The sequence below is a fragment of the Galleria mellonella genome, unplaced genomic scaffold, assembly GCF_026898425.1.
Source record: "Galleria mellonella isolate WM207_F2 unplaced genomic scaffold, CSIRO_AGI_GalMel_v1 utg64, whole genome shotgun sequence".
NCBI classification, from domain to species: domain Eukaryota; kingdom Metazoa; phylum Arthropoda; class Insecta; order Lepidoptera; family Pyralidae; genus Galleria; species Galleria mellonella.
In genome coordinates, this window is record NW_026442133.1 from 3,710,828 (window position 1) to 3,732,356 (window position 21,529).

General features: G+C 30.2%; 1 protein-coding gene across 2 annotated transcripts in view; it reads right to left on the reverse strand.

Annotated features, from left to right (window-relative positions):
* Window positions 1-7,347: 7,347 nt before the first annotated feature.
* The window catches only part of LOC113512554 (uncharacterized), a 64,609-nt gene continuing 50,427 nt past the window's right edge, over window positions 7,348-21,529 (reverse strand). For both annotated transcript variants that reach the window (XM_052900036.1, XM_052900035.1), the window contains exons 4-5: window positions 18,207-18,308; window positions 7,348-7,786 (exon numbers count right to left, since the gene is read on the reverse strand). In XM_052900036.1, the coding sequence (XP_052755996.1) occupies window positions 7,737-7,786; window positions 18,207-18,308 (152 nt within the window). In that variant the 3' untranslated portion in view covers window positions 7,348-7,736. The remainder of the gene's footprint in view (window positions 7,787-18,206; window positions 18,309-21,529) is intronic.

Below are 21,529 nucleotides of genomic sequence, written 5' to 3' on the forward strand. Positions count from 1 at the left end.
TACACTTAATATCAAAATTATACCGTATTGTACAGTTTGCAATGCAGTTTAACCTTATTTAAAGGTTTAATCATATAAACTATTCTGTTTTTTTTTTCTGTTCATAGCTGAAGCACAAGGTGAGTTTAGACCTTTCATATTTAAATACAAATGAATTTTAATAACACAAAAAATTCATATGTATAAATATTATATCATTCAACCTTTAATATGTCTATATACACACGGGAAACTAATGAACTCACTGTGTATTTATCGTTTCCAACAATATAGTCTGTTTTTAATTCTTACTTTACACTTAATTTTTATTTTTTTACTTTTTTTTATATTAAATTACTTATAATTTTTTGTACTAGATTATAATTTTTACATATTCTATATAATCATAAATGATACCGTTTTTGGAAGAAAAGTGCATTTAATCCATCTAGCCATTAGGAACTATTCATGTTATGTAATACCGTTTTTGTGATGAAGTATTTGTTCAATATTAGTGTTAGGAATAAAATACCATTTTAATCAACTTAAACAATACAAAACGCAAAGTTAATACCATATGATTGCTATATTATCTAATAATCAGCCGTAATTAGAAATAATAGAAAATATAACTGAAAGTGGAACGTAGTGAGCAGATAGGAAACAGTGAGGTCTATCTTAACACAATATTATAAATGTGATTGTTTATTTGTTTGTTACTTATTTGCGCCTTAACGACTCAACGAATCTCCATGTTTGGTATAGACATACTATATGGAATGGAAAAGGATATAAGTTATATAGTTTTTTATCCCAATCAGTAAACATATTCCGATCACGCAGACGAAGTCGTGGGTTAAAAGCTGGTAGCAAATACAAAATTATTTTCATTTTCAATTTAAAAAGTAAAACAATGTATTTTTTTTTATTGTTTGTTTACATAAACATTATTGTTTATCTCTATAGCTGCATCAAACGGTGAGTTAACATTTAGTATATTATAAAAATAAATAAAAATACTAATTTGATTGAACGTAGATATATCTAAATTTTCAAACGAGCATAGCTATCAATTTATGTTATTTATTTTTATCTCTGTAGCAACAGCCACCGGTGAGTTAACATTTGGTGAATTAAATAAGTAAAAAAAATACTATTTTTGTTTGAAAATAGAAAAATCTTATTGTTAAAAGTTTCGTAAGTGCATATTATATTTTAATGTACTTATTTATATTGAAATATAATGTGATTAAGGACCCTGAATGGTTTCAAAACTTGTCGAGCTTCCTCGACCAAATAACACATAAATTAAACCAGTGGTAACTACTGGCAAAACCTCCCTTCTGGTAGAGATTTATGGCTAAATTGATAATCATGATTATATCTGTCATAAGATGATTTTGCTTCATACCTAGCAAATGCAAAAGCGGAGGAAAAACCTACTGGTTTTTGCTCACAAAAATATTGTAAGACGAACACGGAAGAATATTAAAAGGACAACATAACAAATACGTATTCTTTATGAAATAAACCTTTCGACAATGATTTAAATGATTAGCTTAGGATAAAATGTATATAGTCTAAGACATATCACAATATCAATATATTTAACTTTTTTTCCTAATTTTATACAAGAAGAAGAGTCTGGAGATGAAGGTATGTAGAGAGATTGAATCTTAAATACTAACTTAAAAAAACATATTTTATATAATTAACATATTTCGTTACGTAAAATAAAAAAAAAACCAGACAATACAGCGCCTACTGATCAAATAATTTGAATATTATTTGGCTTCAGAACCCGAAATATTGATTCAATAATTTTCTTCACACTCGTCAATATTTTGCTTCGAAAGAATGGGCATCTTCAATTGTCATTCTTATATTATTATGTTATAATCGTCAATAGCAGTCTTAAAAAAACAGCATATCGGTCATAATTTCACCTAGAACATTCACCTCTCTATTTGCCTCTTTGTTTTATGCTAATTAGGCATTTTTTAAAAACTTAAAAAGGTATATTAAGGTTTCTTCAGAATCGGCAATGCGCACATGATAGTCCTAGTGTTTCAGGTGTCCATAGGCTACAATAACTGTTTACTATCAGATGGGCTGTTTGAAATCTTCGTGGTAAAAATAAATAAATAAATAACCAAATACACCAAGCTTTTAACAATTATCTGACATATCAGATGAGGTTTGAACTTATTCGTATATAGTCTGTAACATAACAAAACACAATAAAATTAATATTTTCCCCAATTCCATAGAAAAAGATTCTGGAGATGAAGGTATAATATTCTAGAAGTAATATTCTTTTATACGATTTTAATCGGATAAAGTAATGCTAAGTAGATAGTCTTTAAAAAAACCAATGCATCAACATTTTAGCAATGGTCTGAAATTAGATTTGAATTTATATAGTCCACAGCAAAACAAACAATATAATCAATGTTGATTATATTGTTTGTTTTGCTGTAGACTGTATTAGATATATATCTAATTCATTATATCCATTACAATTAACAAACATACAGGCAGACAAAATTTATATAAATTATAGTTACGGCTTCTGTTACTTTAATTAAGATCCCATATATCATATCAATATTCCTTAAATAACTCCTACGCCTCGTCTAGTCATAATTGCATTACTTCATCAAGATTATAAATACTAATACAGTATATATGATATCGGTCGTTAACTGTCCACTGCTGAACGTAGGCCTCCCCCATAAAGAATATATACTTTATAATGAATACAATAAATATTTTTTCTAATTTCAACGAAAAATAAAATTAATCTCCTTTTAAAACGAACGAACGAAATTAACATATTTTAATAGAAAAAATTGAAACAAATATTTAAATCGTAACACAATACAGCGGCAAAAGATGAAATTTTTTGCAAAAGTTTGGACTTTGAGTGTGAAATTTTGAATACTAATTCACTCATACAAATCTGGGGTAAATAGCAGTAGATACAATAATTTAAAATAAAACTTTGCAAAAAAAATCAATTTTCTCTTATTCTTATGTGCATAAATATTAAAATATATTGTAAAAAGTTATTAAAAAATCGTTTAATAGCCTAGAACTCAATTAAAAACACACAGTGAGACTTTTTTCTAAGTACAGAAAATGGTATTTGGAAGAACAAAATACAAATTTTATTTATGCAACTATTAATATATAAATTCAAACGCTATAAGTATTCGCAATATCAAATTTTTCTTTGATTGTTATTGTAATGGCCATAGAATAACAATAATGTTATATTTAAAAGAAAAATTAACTAATAGAAATTTAATAATAAATATCAATATCCAAATTGACATTACACTTAAAATAAGGAAACTAGAGGAAAGTATCATACAATTTTTTTTTTCTTATTACAGGTCATGAATAATCGACCTGCGTTCCCTAGTAAAGAAGGTTTGTTGGACATAATATTAAAACAATATATCATATACGACCATAGATTTTATTTTAAAAGTTGCATTTAATATATAATATAAAATTTTATCAAACGTAAATATGTTAGAGCATTGTGGCCAACAGTTGTTATATTTAAATCTGTTGTTCACAAATCATCAAATACTTGTTGATATATGTAATTGTCCAATGATAAAAACTATCGTTTAAAATGTACGATTATTAGTAATTAGTTCTCCACTGCTAACAGCTAAGAGAGCTATTTGAAAACAATTTTATAATGGTCATTATTCTATATTTGGGATTTTAAATTTCGGTCAGAATAACGAGAGATTTGACTTCGAATTTTATTCTATCAAGCTGTCGCGAGACTATGTTTTCCAATATTAACAAACTAGTAACCTATTGATAGTTTGAGTTAAACAAAAAAATAACCGATACCAGAAATGGAAGGTAGGTGAGAATGAAAACAAATCATTTATCCTGTCGTGACGATTTCGCAATAGTTATTAACGACGGTTTCCAGGAGGGACCACGTGGAGGTCAACTGGCTGGTTGGGTATATTGCTAGCAATGGAGCCCTAAGTCTCCATTATTAACAATCCCTTCCCCCCAAAGCAGTGAGACTGTTAAACTCATTACTAAAAATCCCTTTCCCCCAAACTGAAATATTAACCAATATACACAATTTATAATACCTTCCTAATCAAGACAGCTAATATTTATTTAATAAGTATTCGCTGAGAAAGGATTTTTGAAAATTTCTACTTTAAGGCGACACCACGTGGACAATAGCTAGTGCTATATAAAATATAAAAAAAATTTACAGTATTAAATACGCATTTAATTAATAATACAATAATAATTTGTAAGGCAATGCTTCAGATATAAATAATTATTTCTTTTTTATATTTCCAGTACGAGACGACGACTGCACGCTACCTAGTTACATGGCATTGAAATACGGATATCGATCTAGACAATTATTATATTATATATTCCTTTTCGAATTTGTTATAGCTAAAAATTGTAAATCAAAATTCATGTAATAAAGAAGCATCCACAAAAAGTGTTTTATTTTTTGATGATCATTTATACGTCAATAAGCCAAAATATTGAACTAGTATAATACTAAAAATTGAGAAGATTGATTTTTGCATTTTCGCTTTTATACTAAATAGATTACCTAAACACACAAATAGTATAAATTTTAAATAAGAAATATATTTCATCGAACTAGGTATATCTGCTTGTACAGATCTGCGTATTCATGTTTTGCATATCAAAAAGAATTTTGTCCCTCAAAATACATTACGTTTTCTTTGAAAATAAAATGAGGTGTTTATAGTATAGCGACGCAGAAGCTCTGTCACTATTGAACGTAATAGCTATATTACGAATACAAAGCAGGAGAATATAGGCTACATCTGAAACAGAATCTAATTTAAAAATAAATAACCCTACGTCAGACATATACAGGATACGCGTTTACTTCTTCAAGTTTTTTAGTATTGTATTTGTATATTTTCTAAGTAATCAAAATTTATGGGTCTAATATAGCAAGTATCAAACACACAAAAAATACAGGCGAATAAAAACACGTTTCTTTTTAGAAGTAGCTTAAAAATATAGCACATAATCTTTGTCTAGTACTCATACGAATAGATACTATAAAGATTATACCACTGAGCACCATCTTGAGTATACTCAAAGTGTTTACCGTTTTTCAGAACTACAGTATTATAATACTGTTGTAAGGCAAGATACACCTTTACTTATTACGGTATTATAAACTAACTATATCGTACTCATATGTTTTATACAATTTATATGTCAAAGTACAATCAAAATTTTACAAAAAATAATGATTCACTTTCAAATCTTAATTAAGACTGTATATCATAATTTACGTTTGTTTACAAACTTTCAACCAACTTAAAAAAAAGGTTTTAAATTAGAATGTTTTTTTTTTATATTTTTATACCTCATAATTCCGTCAGTTGTAAGCCGATTTAGAAATTTTTTTTTTTTTATGTGGTAGAATACTTATAGATTAGTTCCATAGAAATTTTATCAAAATTAGTTGAGTAGTTTAGTTTTTAAATCAATATATTTATGGTTTTGCCACAAATGAAGTCGGTTTTTTATGAAACATAATTTAATTGTGACAATTTACCTACTTAGACAAATTCTTATAATTTTATATCATAAAGGGCAAAAAGTAGAATTTATTTTGCATACCTATCCATATGTTTCTGTCCTACTATTCCCACTTGGACAGAGAGAATTTCGTTTAGGCGACGAAATGGTGCATGTAACATGATGAAAGTAGCTGCACTACATCTGTACCTATAGGCAAATCTCATTTTTTATTTTTATTTTTTTATACAACTTAGAATGGCAAACAAGCTGACGGCCCACTTGATGGAAAGTGGTAACCGTTGCCTATAGACATGAGCAGTACCATGGACATAACAGAATATACTGTTTCGCCTCTGATACCCCCCATGCGTTGCCATTCCTGAAGACTCAGATGTTATTCCTCTGTACCCTGTAAATTCACGCCATATCCCACCCTTCAAACAGAAACACAGCCATGCAAACACAACTGCTTCACGTTCATTTAACTTTACTACATTCCTCATCCATCGAATTTGAAAATAACCTTTTATTATGATGACATAATAATGATCAAAATTAATATACTTTTCAAGGTATACAATATCATACAATACCACCTTTTATCATGCACTAGTACTATATATGTACATACCAAAAATTCCAGCAAATCCAGCATAAACCATTTTTACCTCATACAAAAATACAAGATGAAGTAAAAAGGAAAAGTCCGTTGTAAAAACATTATCTGTGCAGGTCTAATATCATATTTATATTGGGAAAGTAATTGCTAACAAAGTGGTTTAACAGCCCCGTTACTATATCCTAACAGATTGACCTGGGGGGAAAGGGGTTGATAGCAATGGAGTTTGACAGCCCCATTGCTAGCAATATGCCCTATCAGGTCGACCTCCACGTGGTTCCCCCTGGAAACCATCGTGAAGAATTCTTATTGAATTCGTCACGATGGGCTAACTGGCCTGCTTCATCCTCACCTATCATCTTTCACTGGTGCTACGCCGGTGTATACCGATAGCGCGGGTGGGGTTACCATTCCATTATCACCCATAAAACAGATCGACCTCCGCGCGGTTTCACTTGAAAACCACTATGTTTAATTATTGCTAAATTGGTCACGATAGGCTAACTGACCTGCTTTAATTTTCACCTATCATCTCTTTCTGGTAGGCATATACCATATATATGGTGCAGGCGGGGTTACCATTTCATCTTTGCCCATTGAAAAATATCATATTTATATACTTGAGAGAGCTAAAATATACCTCATTTGTAACATACATATACCTATTAATATAGTTTTTATAAAAATAAAAATGCCATATCATCATCATCATCATCATCATCATGTCGGCTATAAACTGACTACCGCTGAATATAGGCCTATTAAGACGCTTTGCCAGTAGTTGCCACGCTTGGCAGGCAGATTGGTAACCACAGGTTTTGATGATGTCTTAAGAGTGGCACTGCTGCCCATCCCTCAACTATTAAGTTCATTTCATTGCCTTTTATGATACCCACAAAAAGGAAGCTGTGGCCTTTTCTATGCCGGGACCACAAGCCAATATCATATGTGTAGGATAAAATTGATTACCAAATTAAAAGGATTAACAAAAATATCATCTTAAAAGATAAACTAAAATTTTTTACCAAAGAAAACAGGGTTGAAATATGGCAAAACATTATGAGCCTCTCATACTAACTTAATAGCTGAACGTATTTATTTCTTTTTTTTTTATATTTATTAAGCAATATTTTTTGGTGGAAATATTCATATTCTCTGGTAAACAAACAGTATAAAATTGTATAGTTTATTTAACTTTATATTACTACATACATTCCCATTCCAGCATTATACACGACATACATAAATTATTTGGAACCATACAATCTATTGACAGACAAGTCTAAAAAGACTGCTAGAATTATTTTACATAATTATTTTCAACTTGACTGTACCTAGTTTATCACAGATTTAAAATTTACAAATGTACATGTTTTGAATATACTATCTTTACATTATTGCACATAAATATATATATATGTGTATATATTACAAAATTATAACTTATTTAATATACATGACATGACATGAATCTGATTATTCACAATGGTTACATGTTCGTTAAATTATTTGTACATTTTTATATAATTTAGTTACTTGAAACACATTGTCTAATTTTCTTTTATCTTCTTAAAAAGAAGCCCTGGTAGAAGTATCTCGGCAGTGCGCGACCTGAAAAATTAAAATAAAATAAATGAAAACCATGAAAGTTACTGAAGCTTACGAAGCGGAATGTATATTTGTTCACTCAGGACCGACTCAGAGAGAAGGGCAAATTGTAATTTTTTTTATGCAACTTAGAATGGCAAATAAGCTGACAGCCTACCTGATGGAAAGTGCTAACCGTCGCCTATAGACATGAGCAGTACTATGTCCATGCGTTGTTATTCCTGAGGACTCAGATGTTCCTCTTTCTTCTTGAAGTCTTTGATAAAGTTTATTTCAATAATCTTAAAACTCTTAAACACGATAAAATCTGGTCTCCTCTCCGAGCCGTTCTGTGTGAATGGAACACTAAAATATGTGAATTTAATGTAGGTACATTATACAGGTTAAATCAAAATTATTATCATTATTATAAATCATTTTTATCAGATAAACTGAATATTTTTCCCAGAGAAACATAAGTAGAAAGATAGCAAAAACATTTTGAACCTCCCATATTAAAACGGCGCATCCAATTGTCAAGTTAGTATCATCGTATCATTTGTTATCTGTCCATTACTGGATCTATGTCTAGAGCTAGGCTAATGCTTCCCCCATAGACTGTCATAAGGAATAGTATAGAAAAAAATAATTTTTATAGCATTTCAAAGTTTCAGTTTTACTGATAAAAACTACATTTTTTTATGTAACTTAGAATGGTAAACAAGCTAACAACCCACCTGATGGAAAGTAATCATCGTCTATAGACATAAATAGTGTCATGGACATAATAGAGTATACTGGTTCACCCATGATACCCTCCATGCATTACCATTCCTTAAGACTAAAGTGTTATGCCTCTATACCCTGTAAATCTACTACCATATTCCACCCTTTAACCGAAACACAGCCATGCAAACACAACTGCTTTGAAACAAACAAACACGGTTGAAACACGAATAGGAATACCTACAATTATTTTAATTTCAACCTGTATGCCCATTAAAAAATAATACAATACTAGCTTCATACGTTTCAATATATTGTAATTAGTCAAGTGAAATAAATTTAATGCCAATTATATTTCGTAACTCGTTTCGTGCATCATGCATAAAGTTTTGACGTAATGTTAATTAAACTTAAGTTTAATAACAATTAATAACAGCTTCAATAAAATTGTTGTTTTTTGTAGTGTAAAAATAAGCAGTGAAACTGCCATAAGTGTCAAGAGCATGCATAAGCAATATTACTAGTTCATATCAACATTATGACTTATGGTACTGACTATAATTATATGACGTGGCTTCACCTACGTAAATCAGTATATAAAGTGCTAAGATATGATATAACCTAACCATATACTAAATTTCAATCAAATCTGTTCAGCATTTTTTATATGAAAAAGTAACAAACATCCAGCTATCAATCCATCGTTACAAACTTTCACATGTATATTATTAACAGGAACTCTGTTTTACTACTTATGTAAAAGTTACACAAATAAATGAAATATGAGATAAAAAATACTCCAGAACTTTAATATTACTACCGATATGGTTTTAACTGACTTGCACATATTTTTTAGCCTAAAGCGAAAAACAAGCCGTTTCTATTTGATATTTCATTGCAGTTAGAAATAAAGTCAAATACATTATATACCTGAATACCTACTTACTAATTTTTTTTAAATTTATTGCCTACTCATAAATAATATAAGCATATTAAAAAAAAATAAGATACACGGAAAATAAAACAATAAAATGTTAACAATGTAATTTTATAAACATTTTCAATATGAATTAGGAGAATAATCATTCAAGTTTAGTTGTACCAGAAAGCGTTCGAAGCCAGCCGAGCGAAAAAAGCGTTTCTGAATACAACTTTAAAGTAACAAATCGTTTGTTCACCACGCGCGTCGGATTTCACGCTCGTCGGTTCGGAAATGCACAAAGTTTCCTTTTGTGGCGTTTCTCATAACTTGATTTGTGACGGCGCAACCCTTCAGCCGAGTTCCGGCATGGCACGGCGCCGCAGTGGCGAGACGCGTCACTTCCTACGTGAGGCTCGGATATAGTACCGGCGCTTAAGACGTGTGAAGTAGCGGGTAAATAATATAGATAAAATGTTCCAACGTTACATTTGCCTCCGTAAAAAAATTGCAAGCTCAATCGCGACAAAATACTGTTAGTAAATTAATAAATAAAAATAAGAATATACATCATCGTCATAATATCAACCGTATTATTTATCGTATTATAACCTTGCATTCAGCAGTGGACAGTTAATGTCCACTGCTGAACATAAGCCTCCAGCATAAGAGAAGCTGCTACCTGTCTCTCGACCACTAAGTTAGAGTAGTAACTTCTTCAGACACCCACAGGAAAAGAAGGGGTATTCTTACTTTAAAAGGAACAAAATGTTCTTATATTAAAAATTATAAGACACATCGCAGGTATTATAAGAATAAGCGTATAAAAATATTCTACTAACAATCATTTCTACTAATAAAATTTTAAACAATTAGTTCAGATACATAACAAAAATTATTATTTATTTATTTTTAAGTATAACATTTGAGTCGATTGGTACTAATGTATGTTTAAAACGACAAAAAAACTGTCAGTTTATTAATCGTTTTAAATTTCTTTTAGAGATAAGCTCGATCTTGTGCTCTATTATGTTTAATTGTTTTTCTGATATAATTCCTTTTTATGTACAATAAAGAATAAAAAATAAAATTAGCGATTACAAACTTTTACTCGGAATTTTTAGTTTAAAGAATATGTTCGATATGTGATTGAAAATCTATCTTCTATGTGTACAAAGCGATTTACCTAGACTGACAAACCAAGTGATCCATCTAACTGCTGGGATTAGAAACTTAAAATTTACTAATGTTTTTCTAAGTCTCAAACCTATGCCTGTCTACCTTAGACTTCGTCTGTACCAAGAAAAGATTTTTTCAAAATTCTCACAAGACCATAATATAAATGTGTTGTGCAAATACTTGATTGATTGATAGTAAACGGATAGTATATAATTTACAAGGATCACTCATTAAAACACTAATATAAAAATAAATTTTTAGCAAACTTTTATTTAAAATTAGCAAATATTAAATTTATCGCATGTGACCCTGTATAAACGAACAAAATGTAAGACTATCTCTTACCGAAATGACAATATCAAATGTATTTTGATATTGTCAAACTAAGAGTTAGTGCATATAGGTGGCTTACGATAATATGGGGTGCCATATTCTGCAGCGAATTACTCAATGAATGTGATTGATGATTAATGTGTATCTACGATATATAAAAATAAACCAATAAAATGATTAAAATATAGCAATGATAAAAACTCCCATTAGGTATATACCTACTTTTACGCTTACGCTCAACATTATGTTGCCTACTTTACTATAGAGTAACAGTACTGAACAAGTATTACAGATGTGCAAAATATCAAGTAGACAAGAACCCTTGTTCATTAAAATGAGAACTATATATACTCATTGACGATGTGGGCTTCCAAATATGAATATATGTTATTTTAAGTTTAATCATTGTATATTTACAAAACGCACACAGAAGTTATTATTATTGGTTTAAAGTGATGATTAGTCATTCTCATCGTCATTTCAAATGTTCAGAGTTCGTCGTTAAATATCCCTTTTTTTGAAGCCCATCCTCCCCAAGTACTGGCACCAGGAATGATCCTGTGGTATTTGAAACTATCATGCAACATTCAAAATAAACATTTTTTACAAAATATTAATACTACATTTGCCTATTATAACTATAGCAATTACGACACTTGTCAGATTGACCTCCATAGAGGAAGGACTCTTGGAATTAATCATGGTTAATACACTCTTCACTCAGGTGATGACCCAACTAATCCTACCTCATCATCCTTCTTAATCTGGCACCCCGCCGCCAATTTAAATTAATAGTAGAGACGCTGTTACTATTCCATTTACATCTATTAAAAAAAAACTCTACCTAAACAACTAAGTTGTATGATTGAAAATGTATTTTATGTCTGTGTACTTCACAAAACGAAACAATTGTTTTAACAGAGGGTGGAAAAACGGATATGTCTCGAAAAGTTTCCCCAGAGTTTCCAACTTAAGACAGTTTCATAAGCTTTTTTGCTGTGACAGCTAAGACATGTATTTTCTCTTATAAAGAAAGGAATTGTTTGTTTTGTCTCGGACATAGTTCTGCTATCGTTCTCATGTCCACGTATTTTATTTAATTACATATATGTCAGTACTCTCTCTTTATAAAATAGAAACAGTCCAGTCAAATTATTAAATAACTTTAACATTGTAATGTTTGTCAAAAAATTGGAAATATTTTATAGATAAGCTAGTTTTCTGCCCGCTACCTCGTACACGTGAATTTTAGAAGAAGGAAAACTAGTGAAGTAGCTAAATTCTAAATGACGTATCTAGATAAAACATTCCAAACTATGTTGGAATAAAACTGTGAAAACTGTATTTAATTTAAAAGACATCATATATTTTCATATATTATTTATAGCAGTCATCATCACTATTATAGCATTCGTTGCAATATAATCATTTAAATCTACGTTCGTAATAAAGAGGCAAATTTTTACAAATGACTCACACCATACCTACATTTAAGGGATGAAATAGAGCCCCGTTTTCTAATGTGAATTAATTTAACAAACACACATGACAGAGAGCCCTTCGTTTTTGAGTGAGCAAACATATAAATATGCATTGAATAAACATCACAAAAAGCCGGACTAGAAATGGTACAGGCGGGCATGGAGTCGCAATTAATTTCATAAGTATAAACTCTTTTATTAAATCATAAAATGTGCGCGCCGCTGCACATTGACCCCGAACAATACTGGAGCGTATCCAGGGTGTTGAATTATATTGAAAGGTTCTGAGTTATGTCTTATGTCTATAATAATATTTCAATTCGATTTGTGTCTTTCTTCTGTACTATAATAAAATCTTAAGAATCTAAATGTGTCGATACTGAGTTATAATTTTATTGAACTGCAATAGAACTCAAGTCAGCCTGCCTAAGAATTTAAAGAAATGCTTCAATATATTTTAATTAAATTTTCTAATTAAGTAAGCGTAAGCTTTAAATAAAAACTGCTGTATATTATTTATTATATCAAAATCACAATCAACTGAATATACTGAACCTTTGATTGTATGAAATCTAATAGATAATTTCTGTAAAAATCTCATAATTATGTTTAATCATATTTAAATTGTTTTTGTATATGAAATTTATCTATATTTAATAATATTATAGTATCAATGTAATTCTAAAGAAATTAGAAATAACAAATTGTTTATAAAAAATAATCCTATCTTATTATTGTTTTAATGATTAACAATATTTTTTTATATTTTTGTCCTAAACCTGAATACAGCCCAGTAATGCTGGACTAGCGATATGTCAATTTCATAATTAAAATGCGTTTGACCGTGTTCCGAAGGGCCCACGAGATTAAGAGAGAGCGAAAATTGAATATTTCAGTGGACGGATAAAAACGATCCCCAAAATTTACCTAAATGAAGTTAACAAGGAATCTCTCTGAACGTAATTAAAAGTTTACCGATGAATAATTCAAATCTCGATAATAATATAAATTACTAACTGTGAATTGTGCTTTTTCTCATATGAATTATATAAAAAATTGTAACCATTCAAATCTCTATGCGTGATTAAGTAACAAATAGTTTGGATATTTCTTAACATATCAGCCGTTACCTGTCCAATACTAACATAGGCATCCCCAAAAATAGGGGGGGGGGGGGGGGGTTTGCTCGTAGTTGCCACACTTGTCAGACGAGTTGACAACCGCAGTTAAGCCTTAATGATATTTTAAGAGGGACGCTACTATCCAACCCTCGACCATAATTTCCCTTAGTCATCTCTTACGACGCCCACGAGAAGAGGTTAAAATCAATCAAGAATATAAATAAATATGTGAACAGATCTGATAAATACATTCGTTTCAAATACAGACAGCCGCAAAACATCTGAGACACTGTTACAAAAGACCGATCAACTATCGGTATCTAACAATTTGCCCTTGAATTAAAATATTTCGAACCATGTCACACAATCATTTTTAACATTTCCGTTACAACTCATGATATCTGATTGATTGCCTTTCCCTATCGTAATGTCTAAGCCTACAATCAACAATATAAGTAATAAAATATATGAATGTATTTCTATATACGAAAATGCTTGGTATAAATAATATATACTCTTAAATCCATATTATTACAATATCGGTGTATCTTTCATCCGTTAATAAATTTATTATTATGTATGATACATAATAAAATAAGTAATATCGAAGAGCGAAGAAAGTCCAATTTGGACGCGAAACATAATGCTCTTAAGGATAGACCACCTACGGTCATCACTACATAGTATAAAACAAAGTCGCTGTCGCTGTCTGTCCGTCCCTATGTATGCTTAAATCTTTAAAACTAACCAACGAATTTTAATAGTAGTAGTATTTTTTATAAACTGTAACTAATTGAGATAGGTTCTCTAACTATGGTTAGGATTTCAGTTATTTTAAATAACCGTGCAACGGAACGTAAAACCGGATCATGAAACCAAACAAAAATTTGTATTTTCTACCTGACTGCCTTCGCCTTACAGCATTCTCAAAGGTAACTTTTGTGTAGACGGATACGCGGTTGCATGAAAATTTCAATATGTATTCGCATAGTTCGACTTGTGTTCCTTAATGAAAATTGTTTAGTTATGACTACTTTCGCTGATTTTCAGCTTATAGTCCTTTATTCATTACATAAATAATATATTCTACTTTCCAACAATATTGTAAGTGTGAAATTCTGTAAACAGGACTAAATGTATTTTGATTGGTACATGAATACTTACTTATTTAGGTATTTTATCCCAGATCATTCCGGGATATACTTATAATTTATAGTGAATCAACACCTCAGCCGTTAACTGGCCACTGCTGAACATAGGCCTCTCCCATTAGGAAGGTTTTACCAGTTGTCCACCCGCCTACCAAGCGTGGTACCAAATGCATTTAGCCTTTGGTGATTTTTAAAGAGGGACGTTGCTACCCATCCCTCTTCGACTCTTCTGACACCCATGGGAAAGGAAAGGGTGGCCTATTGTATATCAAGACCACACAGCGATTAATAATGAATATGAGCCTTTATTTTCCAGTCGCTTAATGTAACTGTATATAAATAGTAAGAATAGATGTTACATCTTTCACAAATGTAAAACGACAAATTTACTTGAAATTTGTGACAATTTTTTTACTTAATAAAAAAACCGCAAATATTGTTAACGTTTCAAGTGTTTAAATTCCGAAATTGAACAAGCTCGTTATATATTACAGTAGTACATTTTTAAATACAGAACATAGATATATAAAAGAGATAAATAGTGAATGAAGTGACCTTCGCACTCGCAAATCGGTCTCCGGTTTCCCTCTATTTATTTAGACAATAAGTTATTTTCTTTTGTGGTCAATTGTTATATCTATATCAATCACGATTCGGTCTATTTGATTTTGTGACTAGTCGCTGCACGATTTTTTTTTTTACTTTTAATTCTAAAGACCAAAATAATTAGCATATAAGCTGTCCGTAAAGGTAAAGCTGTTAACGGAACTCTCCATTGAATTATAATTACAATAATATTCTACTATAATTCTTTGATATACAATATAATACAAAAAAGAAAGTCCATTAGATTTCAAGGTCACTTTATTTTTAAACAACTTTTAACAAAGAAGATTCTGAATTCATCTGTCTGTGTTAAACGACTAGGTACATTGACATTTCTGATAAATATTACTAGAATTAATGGGGGTTTACTCCCGTATTAGTTAATCTCGTATTAATTCTGTAATCACTGAAGTGCCTTTAAAGTATTTTTATTTGCGGATAAAAAATTGGTTATTGCAAATCAAAACCAATTTATCGCCCAATTCCATGTTGTAATTTGGATTATTTTTAATGTATTGTGTAAATAGTTTGGTTACTAACAATATAATAATTGGCTTTTTAATATAGATTTAAGAATTTGTAGTCATTAAAAAAAATCTCCCTAAATCTCATAAAAAATTTGACTAAAATCGGTTAAGGGGTTTAATCTGTTTCGAGCATCGTTAAAATAAGATATTTACATACAATTTTATTAATACCCGTCAGCATTATTTAGGTTTAATTAAGTACCATTACAACATAAAACCAACTATTTGAATATGTACACAACATTACAATAAAAAAAAAACTATTTACACCAGATAAGGAATACATAAAAATATCATGTAGGCATATTTCATAATAGCGATTTAGTAAAATGTCAAGTATATTTGTGCGATTTCCACTTCTAATAGGTACTTACCTAGTTTTAAATAGATAAAAATTATAAGCGGTTTGTCCAATTTCAACTAAATACTCTTGCAATATGTCTAATCATGTGAAATAAGCAAAAAACCGCTTTTTATTAGCATATTAGCTTTTCTCTACCTATTTTTTTTTTTATTTCCAATTAACGCTTGCGTTAATTGAGCGTAAAATGTATCAGAAATATCGATACAGTCCATCTGAGTAGGTATCTAGTAAAAAGAAGTATTTACTAGAGGGTAAGGATTATAGTAATAATAACCATATTCCCTGTTAGGTCGACCTCCACGCGGTTTCTCCTAGGAACAATCGTGATTAATTCTTGATGAATTCGTCACGATGAGCTAACTAACATGACTTCATCGTCATCTTTCGTCACTCACTGGTACTCTTCCAGCACTATATACCGAAAGCTAAGTTAACATTCCTTTTTCAAACCATTAAAATAGAAGGGAAAGGATTGTTGGTAATACGGACTGCCAGTCCTATTACTAACAATGTACCCTGTCAGATCGACCTCCACATGGTCCCTAAAAATTATAGTGGTGAATTCCAAATCATGCCAGCATATGCCAATAGCGCAGGCGGGAATTTTTTTTCAATCAGTGACGATAGAATTCACTGTGAGATATATAATATGTTTGTATAGTTGAGGATGAAAGTAGGTTGATTAGCTCATCGTAACGAATTCAACAAGAATTAACTACAATAGTTTTCAGGAGGAATCGCGTGAAAGTCGCCCTGATAGGGTGTTTTGATAGCAATGGAGCTAGAGATCCCATTACTAAGAATCCCTTTCCAACCGCACAGGCGGGGTTACCATTTCATGCAATAAAAAAAAAAAGGAAAATAAATTTTTACGTTTCATTCAGATCTGTTCAGCCATTTAAGAGTAATTGAATAAGAAAATTTCAAAGAACTTCACAAATTTCCCATTCAAATATAATATTAGTGATATTAATAGGATAACGACTTTTTTCTTTCAAAAGATACAACATTATGTAGGTATGTATTATATACTTACCATTATGACAGCTTTGATATATGTATGTATATAGAAATTACATTCTATTTTTAAAATATGTGCAAAATTCCTTAAAAAAATTTACTATATATCTATACAATAACCATTTCAATACCATACCTCACCATATATTAATACCAAACTGCATCACCTGCAACTTATATATACAACCTTAGTATCAGGCGCTTGCAATGTGCACACATGCTTATTACAGTGCAAATTAAAACTAAAGGGTCACCAATAAAACATATTACAATTCACGATATTTATTTATATAAAATATAATTACAATGGATCTATTTACAACCACATCCATAATAAAAAAAAACAACTACCTTTATACAATACAAAATTATTTCTTTTAAACCCTTGGGCTATATTCTTAACAATCAAGTTTTAATGAAATTGTATTAACCTTATCCAGGTGCCTACGTGTGGTGTGGGGATTCATGCAAAAACTATCCATGCACTTAAAGCTTCCATTAATTAACAAATAAATTATATTGAACTATACAGGTCTTTGTGTGTCATCAAAAAATTATATAGATTTAATTCAATGGAGTAATGTAGTGAAAATAAAAAATAATGAAATCTAAAAACAAAGAGCAATTAGAAATGTATATACAGGTTGATATTGAAATTTAAAATACCTTCTCAAGGTTGTATCCTGCTATTGATACACAACATGTTCTTCTAAGAAAAAAAAAACAATAACAACAAAACAATTGTTTACCTCTTATACTAACATGGCTTATCCAGCTAAATTAGTAGGAGAGACTCCAAATATTTGTCATTTTCTAATCACTTTCTTAAAAGGTATGATGTTTTTGATATCATTCTATATAAACTTAAATAGACTAATAAGAATAAACTTCTTTTCTTTGAGATTTGATGTCACACAAGGATAATGTATAGTATAATATTGTACCTAATCCAAGCAAATTAAAACAGAACAGTTAATTTGTACTAAGTTGACTAGGTTCATCGTCCATATGGTTTACCTTGGGAACCGGGCGGGACAAAGCCATATCCTGAAGCGCCTACAACGACGCCGCTAGTCTGGGATGGGTCTCCAGGCGGGGAGGGGGGGAACACTACTGGGCCTGGAAAATAAATTGTATAAATTACAATAAATGAAAATGTAATAATTTTTATTCTTGTATATTTAATACAGACCGAAGTCAATTCTACCGCACAAATAAAAATTCAGTTTATAATGAGAATATAGCATGACAATACGGAAGCAAAATGTAATCAATTAAAATAATTTAATATATTATTTAATATATGAATTAATTGTCCCAACAAGAAGAAACTCTTAAATAAAAAAAAACACCAACGTCAATCGTGGCAAAACCAGTTATTTTGATTTGTTTTACCGAACCGAATTTGATTAAGTACTAAGTATGTCCTTTCGGAAAAAGAACGTTTTCAAAATCGGTATATAAATGACGGGGTTATGAGGTAAAAAACAAAAAAAATCAATCGAATTTTTTATCTCCTACTTTTTTTAAGTTTTTTTAACCGATTAAAGATTTAGTAATAATAGATACCATTATACTTCTTATAATGCGACATCTAATTTCAAACTGAAAAGAACATATAATACTATTATTTTTGTAAATAGTAATAATAATTTGAAAGTCCCCCTTTTTCAAATTTGATTTTTTTTGACATAACCTTGTAATAACTAAGAAGATTTAATACCTTAATTTAAGGAGTATTTAATTGTCTACTAATCACAATTTATATTATTAAGCTAGCATTATTGTTTTTCGAGATTTATCGGTTTTTTAAGTGCCCTGGATTCATTGCTTTCGAGTGTATTTTATATATAGAAAACACCCAAACCAATACAAAACAAACATACTCATGAATACAAAATATTTATATGGTACAGTAATAAAACCCACGCAGGTGAGATATACATTGCTTCAGTGTGTTAATCACTAAATCACTAAGTAGTGACAGCAAGAAAAAATCCCCAACTCTTACGTATCTATGGATAAATATGAATGGCAAAAGATGACTTGAAAAAACCGGTACGATCCTTTCGACAATTTTTAATAACATAATATTGTTATAAAACGAAGCTTGTTTAATCAATTGCTATAATTTATTTACGTTTTCACTTACGATAATCGCATTAATGTTATGTGCATATTACGTAAAGTATCAGTAATCAAAACCAGCTTAAATATGAATTCTGCACAATCTGAAATTATAATTACATTTTTATACTTAGTAGATAATATTTGTGACAGAAAGTAGTAATTTATTTATGTAAATAAAAAATAGCCACATTTCCGAGCTATTGCGTAGTTACTAAGCTGGGACGGAAGCAGTGCTATAGGAAATCAGATTACAAACATCTAAGACCCATCTTAGAACACCCATACAAGTTAATTTCTTAATTAACCCATTTAAACGTTATTTACAAATTTTATAAATGTTAAAATACAAGCGGACTTGACTAAATTTAAATTACGACATAAATTGTGACGTAAATGTCAAACATATAATTTCCGCAATCGTAAACGGATCTTCTTTTAATTTTTATTTTTATTAATCTGTTTATAAATAAATATTAATATTTACTACAAATAAACAAAACTTGTAAGATGAATAATAGATGGCGCTATTGACACAAAATAAATATGAATACGTCCCTCTTAAAACATCATCAAAGGCTAACGGTAGCGGTTGCCAATCCGCCTGCTAAGCGTGGTAACTACTGGCGAAACCCCCCAAGGGGGAAGCTTTAGACCAGCAGAAGACAGTTAAAGGCTAATATAATGATGACATATAAATAGGTTTATTTTTACCATCGCAGTGGAAATAAAAACTAAATTTTCAAATTAAGATACTGTGTTATAAGGAACCACACAAAAAAAATTGGGACCCATTTATAAAAGTTTATTTCTTGCACTGACTTCCAAAACCATTATCTATATTTAAACTCCGAATGGACTTAAAGTGAGTTTAGGTTATGAAATAAACTGTGACATTTATAATGTACAACTTCCGTACCTACTATTTACGCCTTACGCGGAATTTTACTGTCCGATTTATTTGCAAATGAACTTGTATGAATTATAACTGATAATTTCCTTGCAAATTAATCAAAAACAAACGAAGTTGCAAAAGATGAATTGAAAATTCTCAATGAATTCAAATCATTTAAGATTTTGTTAAATAAAAGCATTACTGGCAATAACAAAGATTTTGATATAATTAAAGTGCTAAAAAGGATTCATTAAAAAAGATTAGAATCAGTACAGACAAGTAATACGCATACAGACAAATCCTCAATTTTTTGAAGACTGTTTAAAAAAAGACAAAAGTTATTAAGATTTGTTTTTAACTAGCCAATAATAAATATTTATTTAACTTAAGCGCGTTATCTAAAACAATATTCTGTTTCCATCTATTGTACATAAGAAAGAAACGGCAAAACACAATTCAAATTACACCACGAGCATTCTAAATAATTACAGTAGCTATGTTACAACATATACCCAAAAAACAAATACATTTAATACTTTCACGGCTACCTTGATTTAGTAAATTATATATTGGCTGTAGACATGTTAATGTTTAGAATGTTAAAAATATCATTGAACTGAATATAAGCCTGTTTTACAACATGGTCAATGGGCCTAGGCAAAAAAATAAACCAATTTTTTTTATACCTACTAGAGGTAGGTGAGGGGAGGGCTTGGTATTAATGCTGACTACCAGTACCATTGCTAGCAATATACCCCGTCCAGTCGACCTCTACGTGGTCCCCCTGGAAACCGTCGTGCTGAATTCCAAGTGTATTTATCACGATGGGCTAACTAACCTGCTCTATCGTTTTCACTTATCATTCACTGGTTCCCCGCCGGTGTATACCGATAGCACAGGCGGGGTTACCATTCTATAATCATCCATTAAAAAAAACTAGAGGTAGGTAAACGATATCTTATTCGTCGTCTCTATATGACAAATAAGATACTGGTTGTATTTATTTTTATTGCAGATATAAACTTTACCATGGACATCACAGCTTATATTGTGTCGTTAATTCCTGTGATCTAAGACGTTAGATATATCTATACCTGATATCAAAAATTATTTTTATTTCTTATTCTATAGGCCAAAACACAACAAAATAAGTTTCACAACAAAAATATGTAAAGCTATTCTATCGAGTTTACTGTAATCAATCTAAGAGTAAAGTATTTAAAAAATAACCAAGTTTTGTTGAAATTACTCACAGAAACACTCTAAGTGAAATTAGTAACGAGTTAAAACATTCAATGTCAAATGATTGAAATGAAAT